The following is a 15,141-nucleotide window of genomic DNA, read 5'->3' on the forward strand; positions in this document are numbered from 1 at the left end:
ATTTAAACACTGCTACTTAATATTATTAAGTTTGCCAATCTGTCTTTAGGCCTCCAGTTTTTCCCAGTCTCATGCTTTGCATTTATCAATCACGTAATGGAACACTGACTAAATGAACCTTAGCTTTTGTGAATGGTCTAGAGAAGATGAAGAATAACCTGATAAACTCTTAATTACTGGGACTAGGAACAACCTACACATCTAAGCTGTATAATTTCAGGGTATATGAGTGGAAGAGAGAGTTTCTGATTTATTTATATTTATTATATACTGCACCCTTGTACATCAATCTTTGGAAAATACTGCAACTTTCAGAAGGTTTTTTTTTCCTTTTTAAAAACACATTTTTATTTTTTTTCACAGCATGCTTTTTTAATGTTTATTTTTGACAGCAGCGGGGTAGGGGCGCAGAGATCCAAAGCAGGATCTGTGCTGACAGCAGAGAGCCTGGTGTGGGGCTCCAACTCAAGAACTATGAGATTACCACCTGAGCCAAAGTTGAATGCTCAACTTTTTTTTATTGGAGAGGGAGAGGGGGAGGGAGGGGGAGGGAGAGGGAGAGAGAGAGAGCCCACGAGCACCAGAGAGGGAGTGAGCTTAAGCGCATGTGTGTGAGCAAGCAGGAGGGGAGACAGACAAAGGGAGTGAGAGACTCTTAAGCAGGCTCCAAGCTCAGGGAGGAGGAGCCTGTCACAACCCTGGGATCTTGACTTGAGGTGAAATCAAGAGTTCAATGCTCAACGGACTGAGCCACCCAGGTGCCCCAGAAAGTTTTTGTAACATGGATTATTTAAAAATGTAACAGTGAAAGAAACTGTGAAAACATTTGATAGAAATTAACCAATACAAAATCTTAAAAATTAAGCTGTGTTCAGCATTTTTCTAAGATTAAGTCCTTATTTTCATAAAAATGCAACAAAGAATCCGTTTTACTTTCAATTATCTAACGCATTTATCTTCAAAGAATTAAAGACACATGAACCTTTAATATGAGTGGCAGGAAACTGACCAAGTTTAATAGCTTGGTTTTTAGTGGAGGGTCTCTTTGAACGGCAATTTACATGCTGAAAATCAGAACTGATCACTTTCGTCAGACCATTTTTCAGGTTTTAAAAAGTCTTTATTAGTTTTAGCTTCCCTGGATGACAGAGTTCAGAGGCCAGACTTAAGTTCGACAGCTCAGCCTGCACCACAGGACGCAATCAAATGTATGAATTGATAAATTACTTTCATAAAAATAAATTTCAATCGTGGACGTTTCTCAAGCGGCAAAATTACCCAACCTTTAAAACACTGGAGACTGCAACAGCGCTTTTTCTCAACACGTGCCCCGGATACTGTACCAAAGAGGAAAACTAGTGAGGTTTTAAGCATCACATCGTTTTTGCATTACTAATGCCTGCAGGTTTTCGGCATTAGGGTTTCTGTGTTACCCACAGCAGGGCCTAGAACATGAGACGGCGGCGCGTGAGCGTTTTTGTTTTTTTTTTTTTTTTGAACTCCAGCAAAAGGCCCGCAAACGATAAACACGAAAAGCCGGATTCACATCTTGCTAGCCCCTCCATCCACCCTTTACGAATAAGGTTGCCAATTCTGGCGGGACCTGGGAGGGAATACTCGGATTCTGGAAGGACAGAGCGAGTGCGTGGGTGTGTATGAACACTGCAGGAGGGGGGCGGCAAGACGTGATCACAGAGTGGGAGGGAAGGATGATGCCTCTTCCAGGGCGGGAAGGAATTGTGAGAGGAGGCTGTTATGCATGACGGGGGCCAGCACGCGGGGAAGATGGTGGTGGATGCAGGGCAGGGTGATTGCGGGGGATTCCCTGTTCCGGGGCGGCGCTGGGGGCGGCCTGCGGTGAATGGTCCTGCAGCAACTAAAGGGGCGCGACACTGAACCCGGGAATTCCCGACGGAAAGGGAAAAAAGGGCGCCGAGAAATGGGGTTATTATGGGATGGCAGAGGGGGGCTCCCCAGGGAAAATTACGGGATCTATCTCACCCGCCAATTGCTGTACAGTCTCTTCACTCGTCGGTAATAAGCGTCTTTGTCCAGAGTCACAGCCATAGCCACAGACGCCGCTCCTGCTCGGGTTCCGAGAATCACGCGAGGTCCCGGATCCGCCACCCGCTCTCGGCCCCGGAATCCCGCACTCTTCCAGTGACCCGGAAGTATCGACCTCAAAGATGCCCTTTCCGCTTCCGGGTCCCGATAGCGCTTGGAATTTTTTTTTTTTTCTTTTAATCCTCTCTCCGGAGGTTAGCGGAAGGAGAGGAAGAAAGACAGTGGAAAATCAACAAAATGTGCAACACAAAAAGAGTCTAGATTTTCGCGGGGTTTTCTTGTCAACTTAGCAACAGCCGCACGCGAAGCGACGTCATCACGTGACGCTCCGCCCCGCCCTCACTCTCAGCCCGGCTGCGGTTTGCAGGAGCTCCAACTTCTGGCGGAGGCGGCAGCGGCGGGGCACCGCGAAGGAAGCGGGAGGCCTGCCGACCCTGCCCCGCCCCACACGTGCCCCGCCCCACACGAGCTGCCGCGCGCCGCTGCAATGGCCCCACCCACCGACAAATGCCGGGGAAGCGGAAAGAGCGGGAGCTGGCGTGGGACGGGAGAGGGAAGGCTGGGTGCGTTCCCCTCCTAGAAAGGGTGGGGAAGCAAAACCCTTTGCAGCTCCTGGTCTAGAAGGATCCTTCGTGGTGGGACGCTGGGTCTGAGGCTCCGGGCACACACAGAGAACCGAGGAGAAAAAAACGCACCCTACCAATAAATTATGGTGAAAGGACCTTGCCTTAGAAAAGGAAATGAAATGCCCAGGCTTCATCTGAGCCCTGGGATGGTGGGGCAAGAGTTGTAGGAAACAAATGGCTTGAGGGGCTTAACACAATCCAGTCTCCGCCCCCCCCAACGCGGCTCAAGTCTTGACAACGTTCCTTCCGGTCAGCCTGTCCCCTTGCCACAGTCCATGAAGTGACACCATTCTTATGGCTTCTCAAAAGCACCGTTATTTCAGTTAATTCCAGGTAAAATGTACATGGTTCCTTGGCAACATTCTTCCTCCTCATTTTTTTTTTAAGAACTTGCGAGTTTGAATCTGAACATTTGCCTACTATTTACATTAAATAATTGCCTTGCCTTTAGCAAGCTGGACTACACTTAACATATGCCCTTTGGTGGAGTGGAGACGACTTGTCTGTCCTGTCCAAGGTAACTTTGTATGAGAGATAATGAACTTTGGAAATGGTACTGAAATTACCCATCATGAATTCAAAATTAATCTTTATATTGGGTTTGAGCAAATATAGAACAAAGGAAGAGTGGAAAAGGATTAACTTAAATTTATTAATGCCAAGGGGAAGGAAGGTAACAGTTCCTGACCCTCCAGCTGTATCCACAGTTCGGCCAGGAACAGGCTCTGCCAGAGGCTAGGGCCAGCGCTACATAGTCTGTGGTTAATGGAGGGGTTTAGGGAGGGGTGAGCACATCAGCTGCTCTAGTCTCCTTTCCTTCCCCAGAAATGAGGAAGTGGTCATGTATTTTTTTTAGGAGTTCCCCCTGCCCACCCAATCCTCTCAATTTTGGAAGCAATCAGGTACAAGTTTTCTTTTTCCTTTTCACCTCCTGGAGTCCTGGGTTTCCCCACATCTCCCCTGCCCCTCCCACTTTTCCATAGTCCAAGGGCCAGAGTAATTGAAAATAACAGCAGCCACCCAAGCAATGGGGACCATGCTGGGGCTTCAGTCATCAGCATCTTCACTCGAGTCTGAGTTGGCTGGCATCATAGGATCATCAATGAGTGAGAAGTCCCTTTCTGAGCTATCATAGCCCTGAGATAAATCATCATCATCATCTTCATCCTCATCGTCCTCGTCTTCCTCAGGCTGCAGTGGTGGCAACCTCAAGGCAGTACCAGAGGTGGTAGTGGCTGGTGAAGAAGGGAAGCCAGTGGCTCTCAGGCCTGGATGGTGATGGTGGTGATGGTGGGGGTGGGGGTGGTGGTGGTGGTGATGAAGCATGGTGCTGGAGTCTACATGAGGGGATGATGCTGCACCACCCATCACAAACGGCATAAAAGGCAAAGATGCAGAAGCGGCACTGCTGTGACCCAGAGATGACACAGACTGCAGGCCACTACTGCTGTGTTGGAAGGTATTATGCAGAGACAGGGACCCAGTGCCTCCACCCTGCATCAGGGCCATCATCTTAGAAAGGTCTGGTCGCATCCTACGGGCCCGCTTCTTGCTGCTGTCTGGTGCAATAGGCCCTGGCAAAACCCGGTTGAACACAGTTTCAGCATGGTGACCCTAGGAGAAAGGAAAAGAAGATGGTAAACAAGTAAGAAAGTCAAAAAGCAAAATAGAAGCCAACAGAGCCCTAGCTTGCAAATTCTTTTTCACTGACTCTATCTTTAGGAGCAGCAAAACAAGCACATTCAGATAAGGCTTGATGGTAATAAGGAGGAGGAAATGCTGGATGTAGCTGCTGGAAGCAATGCAACGCCCAAGCTAAGATCAAGGAATTGATACTGATACTCATGTGAACCAGATTTTCTTTTTTCCGTGACTACATTGTATCTTTAGTCCATCCGCCCATTTCTTACCTTTAAGAAATTAAAGGGGCCTGAGTAAGCCAATGAGTGAATCAGTATTTGCACAGTATACTTTACTAATGGCAGGTTGTTCACATGAAATTTATCATGTGAAGTGCAGAACGACTATATTGGTATTCACAAAATTATCACTCATTAGAATATCAGAGTGTGGTAAACTAAAGACAGGTCAGGTTAAGACTCCTGGATGTTTAGAACAACAAAAAGACTGTGGGTAGCTCCTCGTGAAATTTAAGTTTTGTTCACACTGATAAAAAGAACCTATGTGCTGAATTTTAAGTCACTTCTTCTAGATGTTCTGACTGTAAATTTTAATTAAGTATACCGAAGCTGGAACTAGTGCCTCTGCTTTGCTAGACCTAAGTACAATACTGGGTAACCTAGAATTAAACTCAGACAGTTGGTGCCTGTATCTCTGCACTCTATTTACCAATCTAACACGTGACACGGGAATATACCTTTCTGATTTGGAGAGATAAACCTCTCAATGCTCCGTATTTGTATAGACTTTTAAAATATAACTATAATAGCACCTAAACTCCCACAGTTACAAGTAATAATGCAGTGCTAGATATACAATCAATTCTGTCTACATCAAAAATTCTGTACTAGTCATATTATGATTTTCTGTGACTCCCTAGGATCTTTTGTTTCAACTGACTATAAAGAAATAACAAAATACTTGAGGTAAAAATAGGTAATACTGGGGAAAAGCCTTTTTTATGAAGCTGCTCTGTAATGTGAAATTCAAGACAGAGAAGGATCCAGCCTTCAGCCATTGGTCTCACATATCAACCACTGTGCTTAATATCACACTTCTGGTCCCATGGAGGATAAGAGGAAAAATTAAACTATTCTTCTATGGCCAACAATCCTTATATGAAACCACTTTTACCAATAAAAAAAATAAGCTTCATAAATGCCCCTCACAAATTACTATTATGTGCAAAATAATGATCTCAATTTGTTAAATGCAAAAGATAATGTTTATTTGGAAATTGACTTTGCTAAAAGATACATTGTATTTTTATATACATATTACATATATATGTAAAGAGGTACATGAAAGAGGGGATGATTAGATAAAGGGAGTATATACAAGTACTTATCACTTTAAGTGCTTCCCAAACAAACCATGATTTAATATGTTTAAAAAATATAATTACTGCCCAAAGTAAGGCTAACATAGCAAAGAGAAACTTTTACAGTTATATTTTGGTAGAAAGGATTATCAGCACTTAATCTACCAAAAGGCCTATAACTGGGGTAAAAGCATAAGTACATTTGAAAATAATGGAATAACCAATGTTGTTTTAAACTATAAAACATGTTTTCCTTTCCTTTTTCCATTACTGGCGTTATTATCAGTGATTCTCAAACTCCTCCATGTTGGGAAACGCTACGACTATTTTCCTTAGTAGCCCCCAAGTCCCTTCTAAAATAAACAGGATCCTGGGGCGCCTGGGTGGCTCAGTCGGTTAAGCGGCCAACTTCGGCTCAGGTCATGATCTCACAATCTGTGAGTTCGAGCCCCACGTCAGGCTCTGTGCTGACAGCTCAGAGCCTGGAGCCTGTTTCAGATTCTGTGTCTCCCTCTCTCTGACCCTCCCCCGTTCATGCTCTGTCTCAAAAATAAATAAACGTTAAAAAAAAAAAAAATTTTTTTTTTTTTAAATAAATAAACAGGATCCTAAAACTTTTAAGAGATTATCTGCTCCAATACCCTCAACTTTTCAGGATGTGCAAACTTAAAGGTTAAAGATTTGCCAAAACTCCCTAGTCAATCAGTAGAAGAGCAGAAGGCCTTGAATGTTCCAACACATCTTACTAATTCTTGTGTTTTAATATGCTTGACGTGCTAGTTACTTTTTAGAACTTAATGCTCTTGTAGAGATGACAATGCTAAAGGACCGTATTAATACCAATAAAATTACTCTGGTTTTCTGATTGGTGGACTGAAGATAAATTTTTTTCATACACTGTTAAAAAGGTAAGTAACATAACATCAAATAATTTCTCCAGTCACATCTAGTGTGGGAACAGAGTGGTAACGCCTCAGTCTCACTCACCTTTTTCCCATTCCTGGAGTTAGCTGTCTGGACAGGTTCTACTCCCAAACAGTTCAATTCCGCCTTATTATTTTTTTTACATCTCTGCCACTTCTGTTTTCTGCGATCCTCCATATACTGAAATAGAAAAGGATCAGTCATCCTAGAGGAATAAAAATCTTCTCTGGAGTAATTATTAAGGTCCTAGTGTCTAGTTTGACAATACATGCTTATTGCATGGCTAAGTAAAGGATTAGTCCTGGTGGGAAACTGCCATTAAGCTGATCTCTCCCCCCAAAATCAGGTGATCAGATAATAGTTCAACAGTAAATAACTGCCTAGTATTTAGTTTAGTAAGTGCTTTAACTTATTTTATTTGGATCCTTACAACTCTGTGAGTTGGGAAGACTGGGTATTATTATTCTGATTTGGCAAATACAGAAATGATGACATAATACGGCATGCTTCCTCCCTCTCACACAGCTTAAATACCAAGGGAATGACTTTAAATCTTGCTGGATGGAACTGCCACTCACCGCTAGAAATCGGGGATCAACAGCGAACTCTGGATGACCCTGTAACCACATCTCCAGTTCAGCCCGGCGAGGGGCATCCTCACCCACCAGCAAAGTACCATCCACCTTATTGATGACAGGGATCCGGGTCTCCAGGTCCACATCAAGGTGATTAGGCTCTTCCATGCACTCCACCTCCAGCTGCAAACCCAGAATCCACCCCCATGAGCACATACTCTTCTTTGGGGCAGGGAGGGAGGGGGAGTAGAGCCAATGGTAGCCATAAAATAATTCTAGTATCTTCTAGTCCCTTAATCCCAACTGCCTTCATCAATTAGTAGGAATAAAAAAAATCTAATCATCACATTAAAGACTTTTTCTATCACTCACCTCGACTAGCTTCTTTCTGTTTCCCTTCTTCTTATGAAACAGAGGATGTCCATCTCCCATTACTCCATTAGCCATCAACTTGTGCTTCTGGAATGTTAACTTCAATCCTTCCTCCTAAGAAGACAACCCACCCACCCAAAATGTCATATGGCACATGTTTTTAAAGTAAACATTAAGCTTTGGGGATCTTGGGGTAAGGGTCATCCTCTGGCTCAAGGATGAGAAAGAAGGCCATCTGACTAAAAGGTAGAAATCAGAAATACGATAAAACCTATATACTTTTCCCTTAGACAGATTTTGTTTCTTGACCTAGTGCCCCTCAGAAAAGAAGAGAAGAATTTCAACAACACCCCCTACCTGGTGTCTCAATATTAGCATGGCACATCATCACAGGAGCAAAATCCTGGTAATTCCTAACACATACTTTAAGAAATTTTTCTTGTTGAGTACTTAATGAGCAACTAATAGGGTTTCAATAGGGAAGAGGATCAGGAAATTAAACTTCCCATTTGTAAAATAAGTAACACTGATTTAATTTCAGTAGGAATGACTTCTTATTTTTGACTTAATAAGGCCCATAAATACTTTGGTGTCATTTTAACAGCTTTCCTACAACTTGAATTCAATTTTTAAAAACTAGGTTTCTTGGATCTAGAAACAAGCCTCCCAAGAGAACCTTGTATCAATTAAATTTCTTTCAAAAATATTGTTTCTTTTAATCTAGTCCCCAGGAGATAGAAGTCAAGATCCCTTCCTTTACTGCAATGACTTCTCCTCAATGGAGCTGTGTGAGCTCTAATTTTTATACCCTCTCATTTTTAAAGTTAGCTAACCAAATGAGTTTAATATCATGTTAGTGAAGTAGTTAGTAAAACTACAGCCTCGTTCCCCACTTCCCAGTGCCTAAATGCTAAGCTTACATCTTTGATCTGAACCGTAAACTCCTTTTCATCCATGCCTCTGCGAAGTTTTGTGAACTGAGCTGCTGCTGTGGTGACTGCAGACACTTCCTCCTCTGCCATGGAAGCCGCGCTGCTGCTTCGTGGTGTGGGGACTGGAGAGTCACCATATTCTCCTGGAGTCAAGGAGGGACTATCTAGCAAGTGGTTGCCTGGCCCCAAAATTCCTCCTGTTACCATTTCCTGGCTCCGGCGGCTAGAAGGCCACTTCCCTGAGAGTACAGCCTGGCAGACGAGGTCAATACGGTTTATAAGGACACGATCCTGAATGGGGGGAAAAGAAATCAATACTGGTTTTAGGGCCGGAGAACCAGCTATGTGATTCTGTGACAAACAATACTGCCACCATTGTCAGAATGGGTAAAAATCACAAGGTAGGAGGAGGGAGGTAACAGTATCAGATCCCTAAGTCAACTGGGAAGAGTTTCATGAAAAAAAATGGGTAGCGCAAAATACAATTAAAGAAAACCAGAACCATCTGTTCCTTATTCCCTGCTTCTGTTACATTATATTTCCACACTATGTGTTCAGGAATGACGCTATTACCTTGGGCCACTCAGAGGCTCTTTGTCTTTCTTGTAGCAGCAGAAGCTCAGGGGTCATTTGTTCTCCATCTTCATTTGGGAATCCATCTTGGGACATAGTGAGGGACAGGAGACTCTCTTCATCATAGAGCTTTGAGCGGGACTGGTCAGCAGCTAGAGACCATACAGAATGTGAGCAGAGATGGAAGAATGAAGTTATGTAGAAATGGAATTATATGGGCTTTAAATAAAAGCCCAGAGAGTAACAGATCTCTTTTGGTATTCTATCAAATCAAAATCCAAATCTCTCCCAGAGGATGCATGTAGAAAAGAAGGGGAAGAGTGAGGTGAGTGGGGTGGAGAGGTGGGAAATGGGGAAAAGGGCCAACAGCCTGTCACATGCACTCACTTAGCTTTTCTTCCTTCTCGTCCTCACTCTCATCAGTGCTGGAGCTGGAGCTGGATGAGGATGAGGAAGAAGAGGATGATGGTGACAGCTTGCTCAAGTCCAGCTCAGAGTCTGAATCATCCTCATCCTCCAGTTTGACTGGTGGAACATTCCGGGAAACCAGAGGGGTAGTATCAGAGGGGGCTACTCGCATCTCATAGTCTTGTGGGGTTGGTCGGCTCCTGGCCACCACCTCATGCTCTAGCTTTAAAGTCAGACTCTCCAGACTGGGGACCTGGGCGGCTGTCTCCTCGGGTGGTTTTTCAACAGGAGCATCTGGGCGCAGGGGCAGTGGTGAGGCAGTGCGCGAGGTATACTGCTGGTGGAGCAGTGGAGTAGAGCAGCGTGACAGGGGTGGAGCTGGTGCTCCTGCCTGATGGTTCTGCATATAATTCATACGGGCAGCCAGAAAAGAAAAGTCTGGGTCCTGCATGATGTTGCAGTCTGTTTGGCTCACCCCATGGCGGGCTGCCCCTCGCAGAAGCTCCCCATCATGCCGAACAGGCTCCCACCATTTGGGCAATTCAGGACCTGGGGGCTGACATAATGCCAGCCTATCTTCCAGAAGGGGATGGCATAAAACTTGTTCCCGTAAGCGCCGAAGCAACTCGATACGGTAAAGAGTCCGTGAGGCCCTCTCCTCCGTGATGGGCTCAATGAACAGATTAGGGTCCGGGGGCTCTGCAAGAGATAGGGGCAGATGGAGAAATGAAGTGACTTGGCTCTGTTGCCCTCCATCCCCACTCACCCAAGACTCTCCAGTCTTGCTTACCATCTCCAGCTGCTGGGGGAAGGCGACACACTTGGCGACACATGGCCACAAAGCCATGGAAATACTTGGTAAGGCTTTCGTCTGTTTTTTTGTCCAGACGGGCAAAAGTACGGAAGCGATCCCAATGGAACTGCATGGTATCAGGGTCATATTCCACACCAAAGGTAGACACCACCCGATAGAAATCAGTTTGTTCACGCCTTGTCCATCTAAAGGGAAGAGGAATCAGGCAACAGTGATCAGAAAAACACAGAGAAGGGGTGCCTGGGTGGCTCAGTAGGTTAAGCATCCAACTCTTGATTTCGGCTCAGGTCATGATCTCGCGCTTTGTGAGTTCGAGCCCCACAATGCGTTCTGCACTGACAGTGTGGGAGCCTGCTTGGGATTTTCTCTCTCTCTCTCTCTCTCTCTCTCCCCCCCCAACCCCACCCCCCCCCAGCCCACCAACACCGCTCTCATTCTCTCTCAAAATAAACAAAACTTAAAAAAAAAAGAAAAAAAACACAGGGAAACTGGTTATTTCTTAATGTGGCTTAGAATATCTGAATAAACAAAAATTGAAAGTAGGGACAAAAAAAAAAAGGGGGGCCAGAAGACAGCAGAAGAGGGAGTTAAGAGGTACTCTATAACATATAAGAATTTAAGAATAGCAAACTAAGGAAAAAAATGACGTGGGCAAATAAATGAGAACGGTCACATAAAAGACCTCCTTAGGAGTTGTGGTTAGGCACACAACCAAAGTTTCTGGCATAGAGGAATAAAAGTTAAAGGCAAAAATAAGTGGTCCCTCTAGGGAATTCCAAATAAATCCTTCCTAAGATGCTTTTCAATAAGACCCATAGCTGGGGCGCCTGGGTGGCTCAGTCAGTTGAGCGTCTGACTTCAGTTCAGGTCACGATCTCACAGTTTGTGAGTTTGAGCCCCGCGTCAGGCTCTGTGCTGACAGCTCGGAGCCTGGAGCCTGCCTTGGATTCTGTGTCTCCCTCTCTCTCTTCCCCTCCCCCATTCATGCTCTGTCTCTCCCTGTCTCAAAAATAAATAAACATTAAAAAAAAAAAATTCAATAAGACCCATAGCTGAAGGCAAGCCTACAACTCAGCCCAAATTCCCAGCCACACTACCGTTGCTGTTTTTCCCGCCGCGCGATTTCTTTTAGCTTGAAGGCTGCCTCACAACGCCGTCGTCTCCGGTCCCCTCGTTCTGCAGCCTCTATCTTCATCTGTTCTCTCTTGTAGCTGCGCTGATAAGCTGTTACTAGGCGCCGAAGCCTAGCTGTCAGAGCAGAGCCTGGAGGCCAGAATAGATGGCCTGGCTGCTGGGTCACCTGGGCTGTGGGAAGCAAAGAAGAATGAACAGGAAGTACAGGAAGGACAGTAGAGATAATCAAGCCACCCAAAAGCAAAGCTCTTAGAAATCCCAGGACAGGACAGAATTCAGTTAATAATTCCCCAACCCACCACCCCACACAAAATTGTACTAGTTGACCTAGAAGTTTACCTTCGTCTCCATCAATCACTGAGATCTCCTCATCCATCATCATCAAGGGATCACCCTAGAGAAGGAGATCCACCCCACAGGATGGAGGGGGGGGAGGGAAAGGGGGGGAAGTTGGCACTCTGAAATCACTTTCTTATGTGAGTCCTTCTATGGCACCAAAGGGATCAAGAAAAATTTCTAATGACCCCTCACAAAGAAATGGAAGCAACCAACTAAAGGGATAAGAAAGTAAAACCTGAAAAAACAGTTGTTGTTAATGGCTTAAAAATTAGGGACTCAGGAATTTTGCAGTCACATAATATACTTCAATATCCAGTTTGGTCCCACCTCCTACACAAGCCATCCCTGGTCTCCCCCAGTTGGTATCACAATCCTTTCCATTACTACTTTATATTCTCAAATGGTAGTTACTTTCCATTTTGTATTATAAATTAATCAATACACTTCAGGATCCAGGGAATGGGAGAATACTTAACTATTTAGTAATAGAGAAAAGCTAGACTCAAAGGAGAATTCCTCACCTCATCATCTTGGTCCTTTGGGGGGCCCTGGAGTGGTTTGTATTCAGGATCTTCACAATCCTTATCAAAGTCAACCCTAAAATTATTCAAAAGCATGAAAAAAAACAACAACACAAGAATGCATCTTCCTTCACTACGAGCAATTTAGGATGAAGACCTAGCCAAATGTATAATCTAGCATGAAGCAGTCTTTTCTTTCATGCTTAAAGGAATGGCAGCCAGGTGCTAAGATCTGAGAAAGTTAGGTACAACACCGAACAAGACAAAGGACAGAAACTGACAAAGTGTCATTCTAAATTGCTCACATCTGAAACAAAACACTTTAACCAGTGTATTTCCTTTCTCTTGATAGCCTTTTTCATTCTTTACCCATTCTTCCCATCCTTCCTATTTACTTTAATTATTACATTTGAATAGTCCATGTTTGCTTGTTTTATTTTGCTCTACTGAGCGGAAGGGTGACATAATACATGATTTGCAATGAATAACTGACCCAATTTCCTTTGAGTGTTCTGCACTAAACAAACTAAGGTTGTGATCATCAGAGAAATCTCTCAATTGCAGAAGAGTACATGGAATGGGTATTCATGAACTAAGCCAACTACTGAACATGCCCCTCAGGTCTCCATGTGAGAAGTTTTGTTAAACTCACTGGCACCCAAACCAGGGCAACACTGCCCCACCTGGTGACTCAGTATTAGCATGGCAATTCATCATCGAGGCACGTATCCAGAATCTATGCCTATATGTGTCAGCTACCACTGAGACATGACAAACCAGAGGTAAAATCTCCTGAGGCGCTAACCACATAAGTGGCGTAGGAGAGTTGCATGGCTATACCTTTCAAGAGAATCAGTTGTCCTGTCAGCTGTGGCTACACAGAAAAGTGTTGCAAGAAAACTGAACAGAACGTCAAATAAGCCATTTAGGAGTAATGTTAATTTTCACCCTTAGTGGCATCTTATGGCAATGTGTGGTTTTAGCCTAGTTTATGGAGTCCTTTCTGCTAATCCCACTCTTTGTTAAGAATTTATCATTAATGAGTATAACCATCATTAAGAATACTAATGGGTTCAGTCAAGGCTACAGTTATGTTGTCACTTAGCATAAGCAACTAATAGGCTTCATGGGGTAGATTCAGAACTTCAAGACAATTAAACACCAGTGCTTACCCTTCTACTATGTCAGAGAAATTATCCAATACTCGATGTTCTGCTGCAATGGCTTTGTCATCTGGTCGACCAGCCTTTTCCAGGAAGCATAAGGCTGGATCTGCCCTCATAGTATTGTATTTCTCATAGCCTAGAAGAAAAAGGGTCTTAAGCTGAAGAAAATAAGAGATTAATTTTGCCTAAAGGGTGCTGAAATAATTGAACTATCTGAGCTACTTTGCTCATAATAGAAAATACTAACTTGGACAGCTACTGGGTTATATTACTATATTTAATATTTCTATAGCAACTTAGAGTCACAAAGAATTTTATCACTAGTTATAAAAGATAAGAACTTAATCAGAATTTATAAAGAATGGTGAAAAGTTTACATAGCCATTTAACTGGTAGTTTTTCTATTATTATTCTTACTACATACATGGGGAAACTGAAAAAGTAAAATAATTTAGGGCTAGGTCACACATTTTTGAATGAAGGACAAGAAACACCTGTAAACCAACAGGCACTGAATGTCTGATGAACAGAGAATGAATGAATGAGTCCATGAATATATTTCAGGATGTTTGGACTCACCTAAACCTCTTTGTCTCACAAGTAAATCTACGATTAGAAAGTGTTCAGTTTTTCTGATCCCTTAAAACATCTTAAAAACATGTTGATTAAGTGCCATTACTTTTATGTTAAAGAAATAAACAGAAAAACATTTTCAATTTCTTTTAGGTTTACTTATTTTGAGAGAGAGAGTAAGAGCACAGGAGCGGGTAAGGGGCGGAGGGAGGGAGGGAGGGAGAGAGGAGAGAATCCCAAGCAGGCTTTGCACTGTCATCACAGAACCCGACGCAGGACTTGAACTCATGAACCATGAGATCATGATCTGAGCCGAAACCAAGGGTCTGATGCTTAACCTCTGGAGCCACCCAGGTGACCCCAGAATAGTTAAAAAAAAAAAAAAAAAGTGATATTCTTTTTTTTTTTTTTCAACGTTTATTTATTTCTGGGACAGAGAGAGACAGAGCATGAACGGGGAAGGGGCAGAGAGAGAGGGAGACACAGAATTGGAAACAGGCTCCAGGCTCTGAGCCATCAGCCCAGAGCCTGACGCGGGGCTCGAACTCACGGGCCGCGAGATCGTGACCTGGCTGAAATCGGACGCTTAACCGACTGCGCCACCCAGGCGCCCCAAAAAAGTGATATTCTAATTCACTAAGTCACTGGGCTGGAAGTTAGCACTCACTGCTTTTAATACCTAGGATTTGTTATTAGGCAAGACTGAAAAGGGAGTACTCTTCCTTTTTGTACTCCATTTTGTTTCACTGTAGCGCATACCTTCATCAGAGTGACTGTTGAACATTTAGACAAATAGGATGTTACATAAGTAGAACACTTTCATACAAATTAAACGTGTTTATTATTAGTAGGAGTGGGCATATATTACCTCCCCTGAACTGTGGAAGCTTAACTAAGATACCACAACATACAAATTGATAACGCTGATTAGGGAACAGATGGGAGACTCCCTACCTTGGGATTTAACTATCCATCTGGTCTTTCTGAACATCTATTTATAGGAACGAAATGCTTTGCTCTGGATATTTAAGAACTAGTTTCTTATTCAAACGTAATTTTATTGAAAACCAATCAGATAACTCAGGTACTGGCCATAAGCATTTTACGCTACATGTTCCA

General features: G+C 43.6%; 2 protein-coding genes, 1 long non-coding RNA gene and 2 other non-coding genes across 16 annotated transcripts in view; 1 reads left to right on the top strand and 4 right to left on the bottom strand.

Annotated features, from left to right (window-relative positions):
- SUPT16H (SPT16 homolog, facilitates chromatin remodeling subunit) overlaps positions 1-2,495 on the bottom strand; it is a 39,973-nt gene extending 37,478 nt beyond the window's left edge. Inside the window, exon 1 of the mRNA XM_045450317.1 lies at positions 2,002-2,495. Coding sequence (XP_045306273.1) covers positions 2,002-2,067 — 66 coding nt within the window. The 5' untranslated portion in view covers positions 2,068-2,495. The remainder of the gene's footprint in view (positions 1-2,001) is intronic.
- A 412-nt stretch (positions 2,496-2,907) lies between these two features.
- Positions 2,908-7,287, top strand: LOC123583307. Of its 2 annotated transcripts, XR_006704825.1 has the most exons (3): positions 2,908-3,023; positions 3,142-3,207; positions 7,141-7,287. It is a non-coding gene; the product is annotated as an uncharacterized LOC123583307 (long non-coding RNA). The 2 variants fall into 2 exon arrangements; XR_006704826.1 differs by having other exon boundaries at positions 2,908-3,207.
- CHD8 (chromodomain helicase DNA binding protein 8) overlaps positions 3,324-15,141 on the bottom strand; it is a 61,637-nt gene continuing 49,819 nt past the window's right edge. For 7 of the 11 annotated variants that reach the window (XM_045450300.1, XM_045450298.1, XM_045450305.1 and 4 more), the window contains exons 27-38: positions 13,456-13,585; positions 12,284-12,359; positions 11,763-11,817; positions 11,387-11,594; positions 10,266-10,474; positions 9,455-10,174; positions 9,068-9,219; positions 8,483-8,785; positions 7,563-7,676; positions 7,194-7,373; positions 6,679-6,795; positions 3,324-4,304 (exon numbers count right to left, since the gene is read on the bottom strand). In XM_045450300.1, the coding sequence (XP_045306256.1) occupies positions 3,738-4,304; positions 6,679-6,795; positions 7,194-7,373; positions 7,563-7,676; positions 8,483-8,785; positions 9,068-9,219; positions 9,455-10,174; positions 10,266-10,474; positions 11,387-11,594; positions 11,763-11,817; positions 12,284-12,359; positions 13,456-13,585 (2,831 nt within the window). In that variant the 3' untranslated portion in view covers positions 3,324-3,737. The remainder of the gene's footprint in view (positions 4,305-6,678; positions 6,796-7,193; positions 7,374-7,562; positions 7,677-8,482; positions 8,786-9,067; positions 9,220-9,454; positions 10,175-10,265; positions 10,475-11,386; positions 11,595-11,762; positions 11,818-12,283; positions 12,360-13,455; positions 13,586-15,141) is intronic. The other 4 variants (XM_045450303.1, XM_045450302.1, XM_045450308.1 and 1 more) reach the window with 1 other exon arrangement.
- On the bottom strand, positions 7,877-7,958 carry LOC123584698. Its single transcript, XR_006705644.1, has one exon. It is a non-coding gene; the product is annotated as a small nucleolar RNA U6-53/MBII-28 (small nucleolar RNA).
- LOC123584697 lies at positions 12,896-13,005 on the bottom strand. Its single transcript, XR_006705643.1, has one exon. It is a non-coding gene; the product is annotated as a small nucleolar RNA U6-53/MBII-28 (small nucleolar RNA).

The sequence above is a fragment of the Leopardus geoffroyi genome, chromosome B3 (assembly GCF_018350155.1).
Source record: "Leopardus geoffroyi isolate Oge1 chromosome B3, O.geoffroyi_Oge1_pat1.0, whole genome shotgun sequence".
Classification (NCBI taxonomy): Eukaryota; Metazoa; Chordata; class Mammalia; order Carnivora; family Felidae; genus Leopardus; species Leopardus geoffroyi.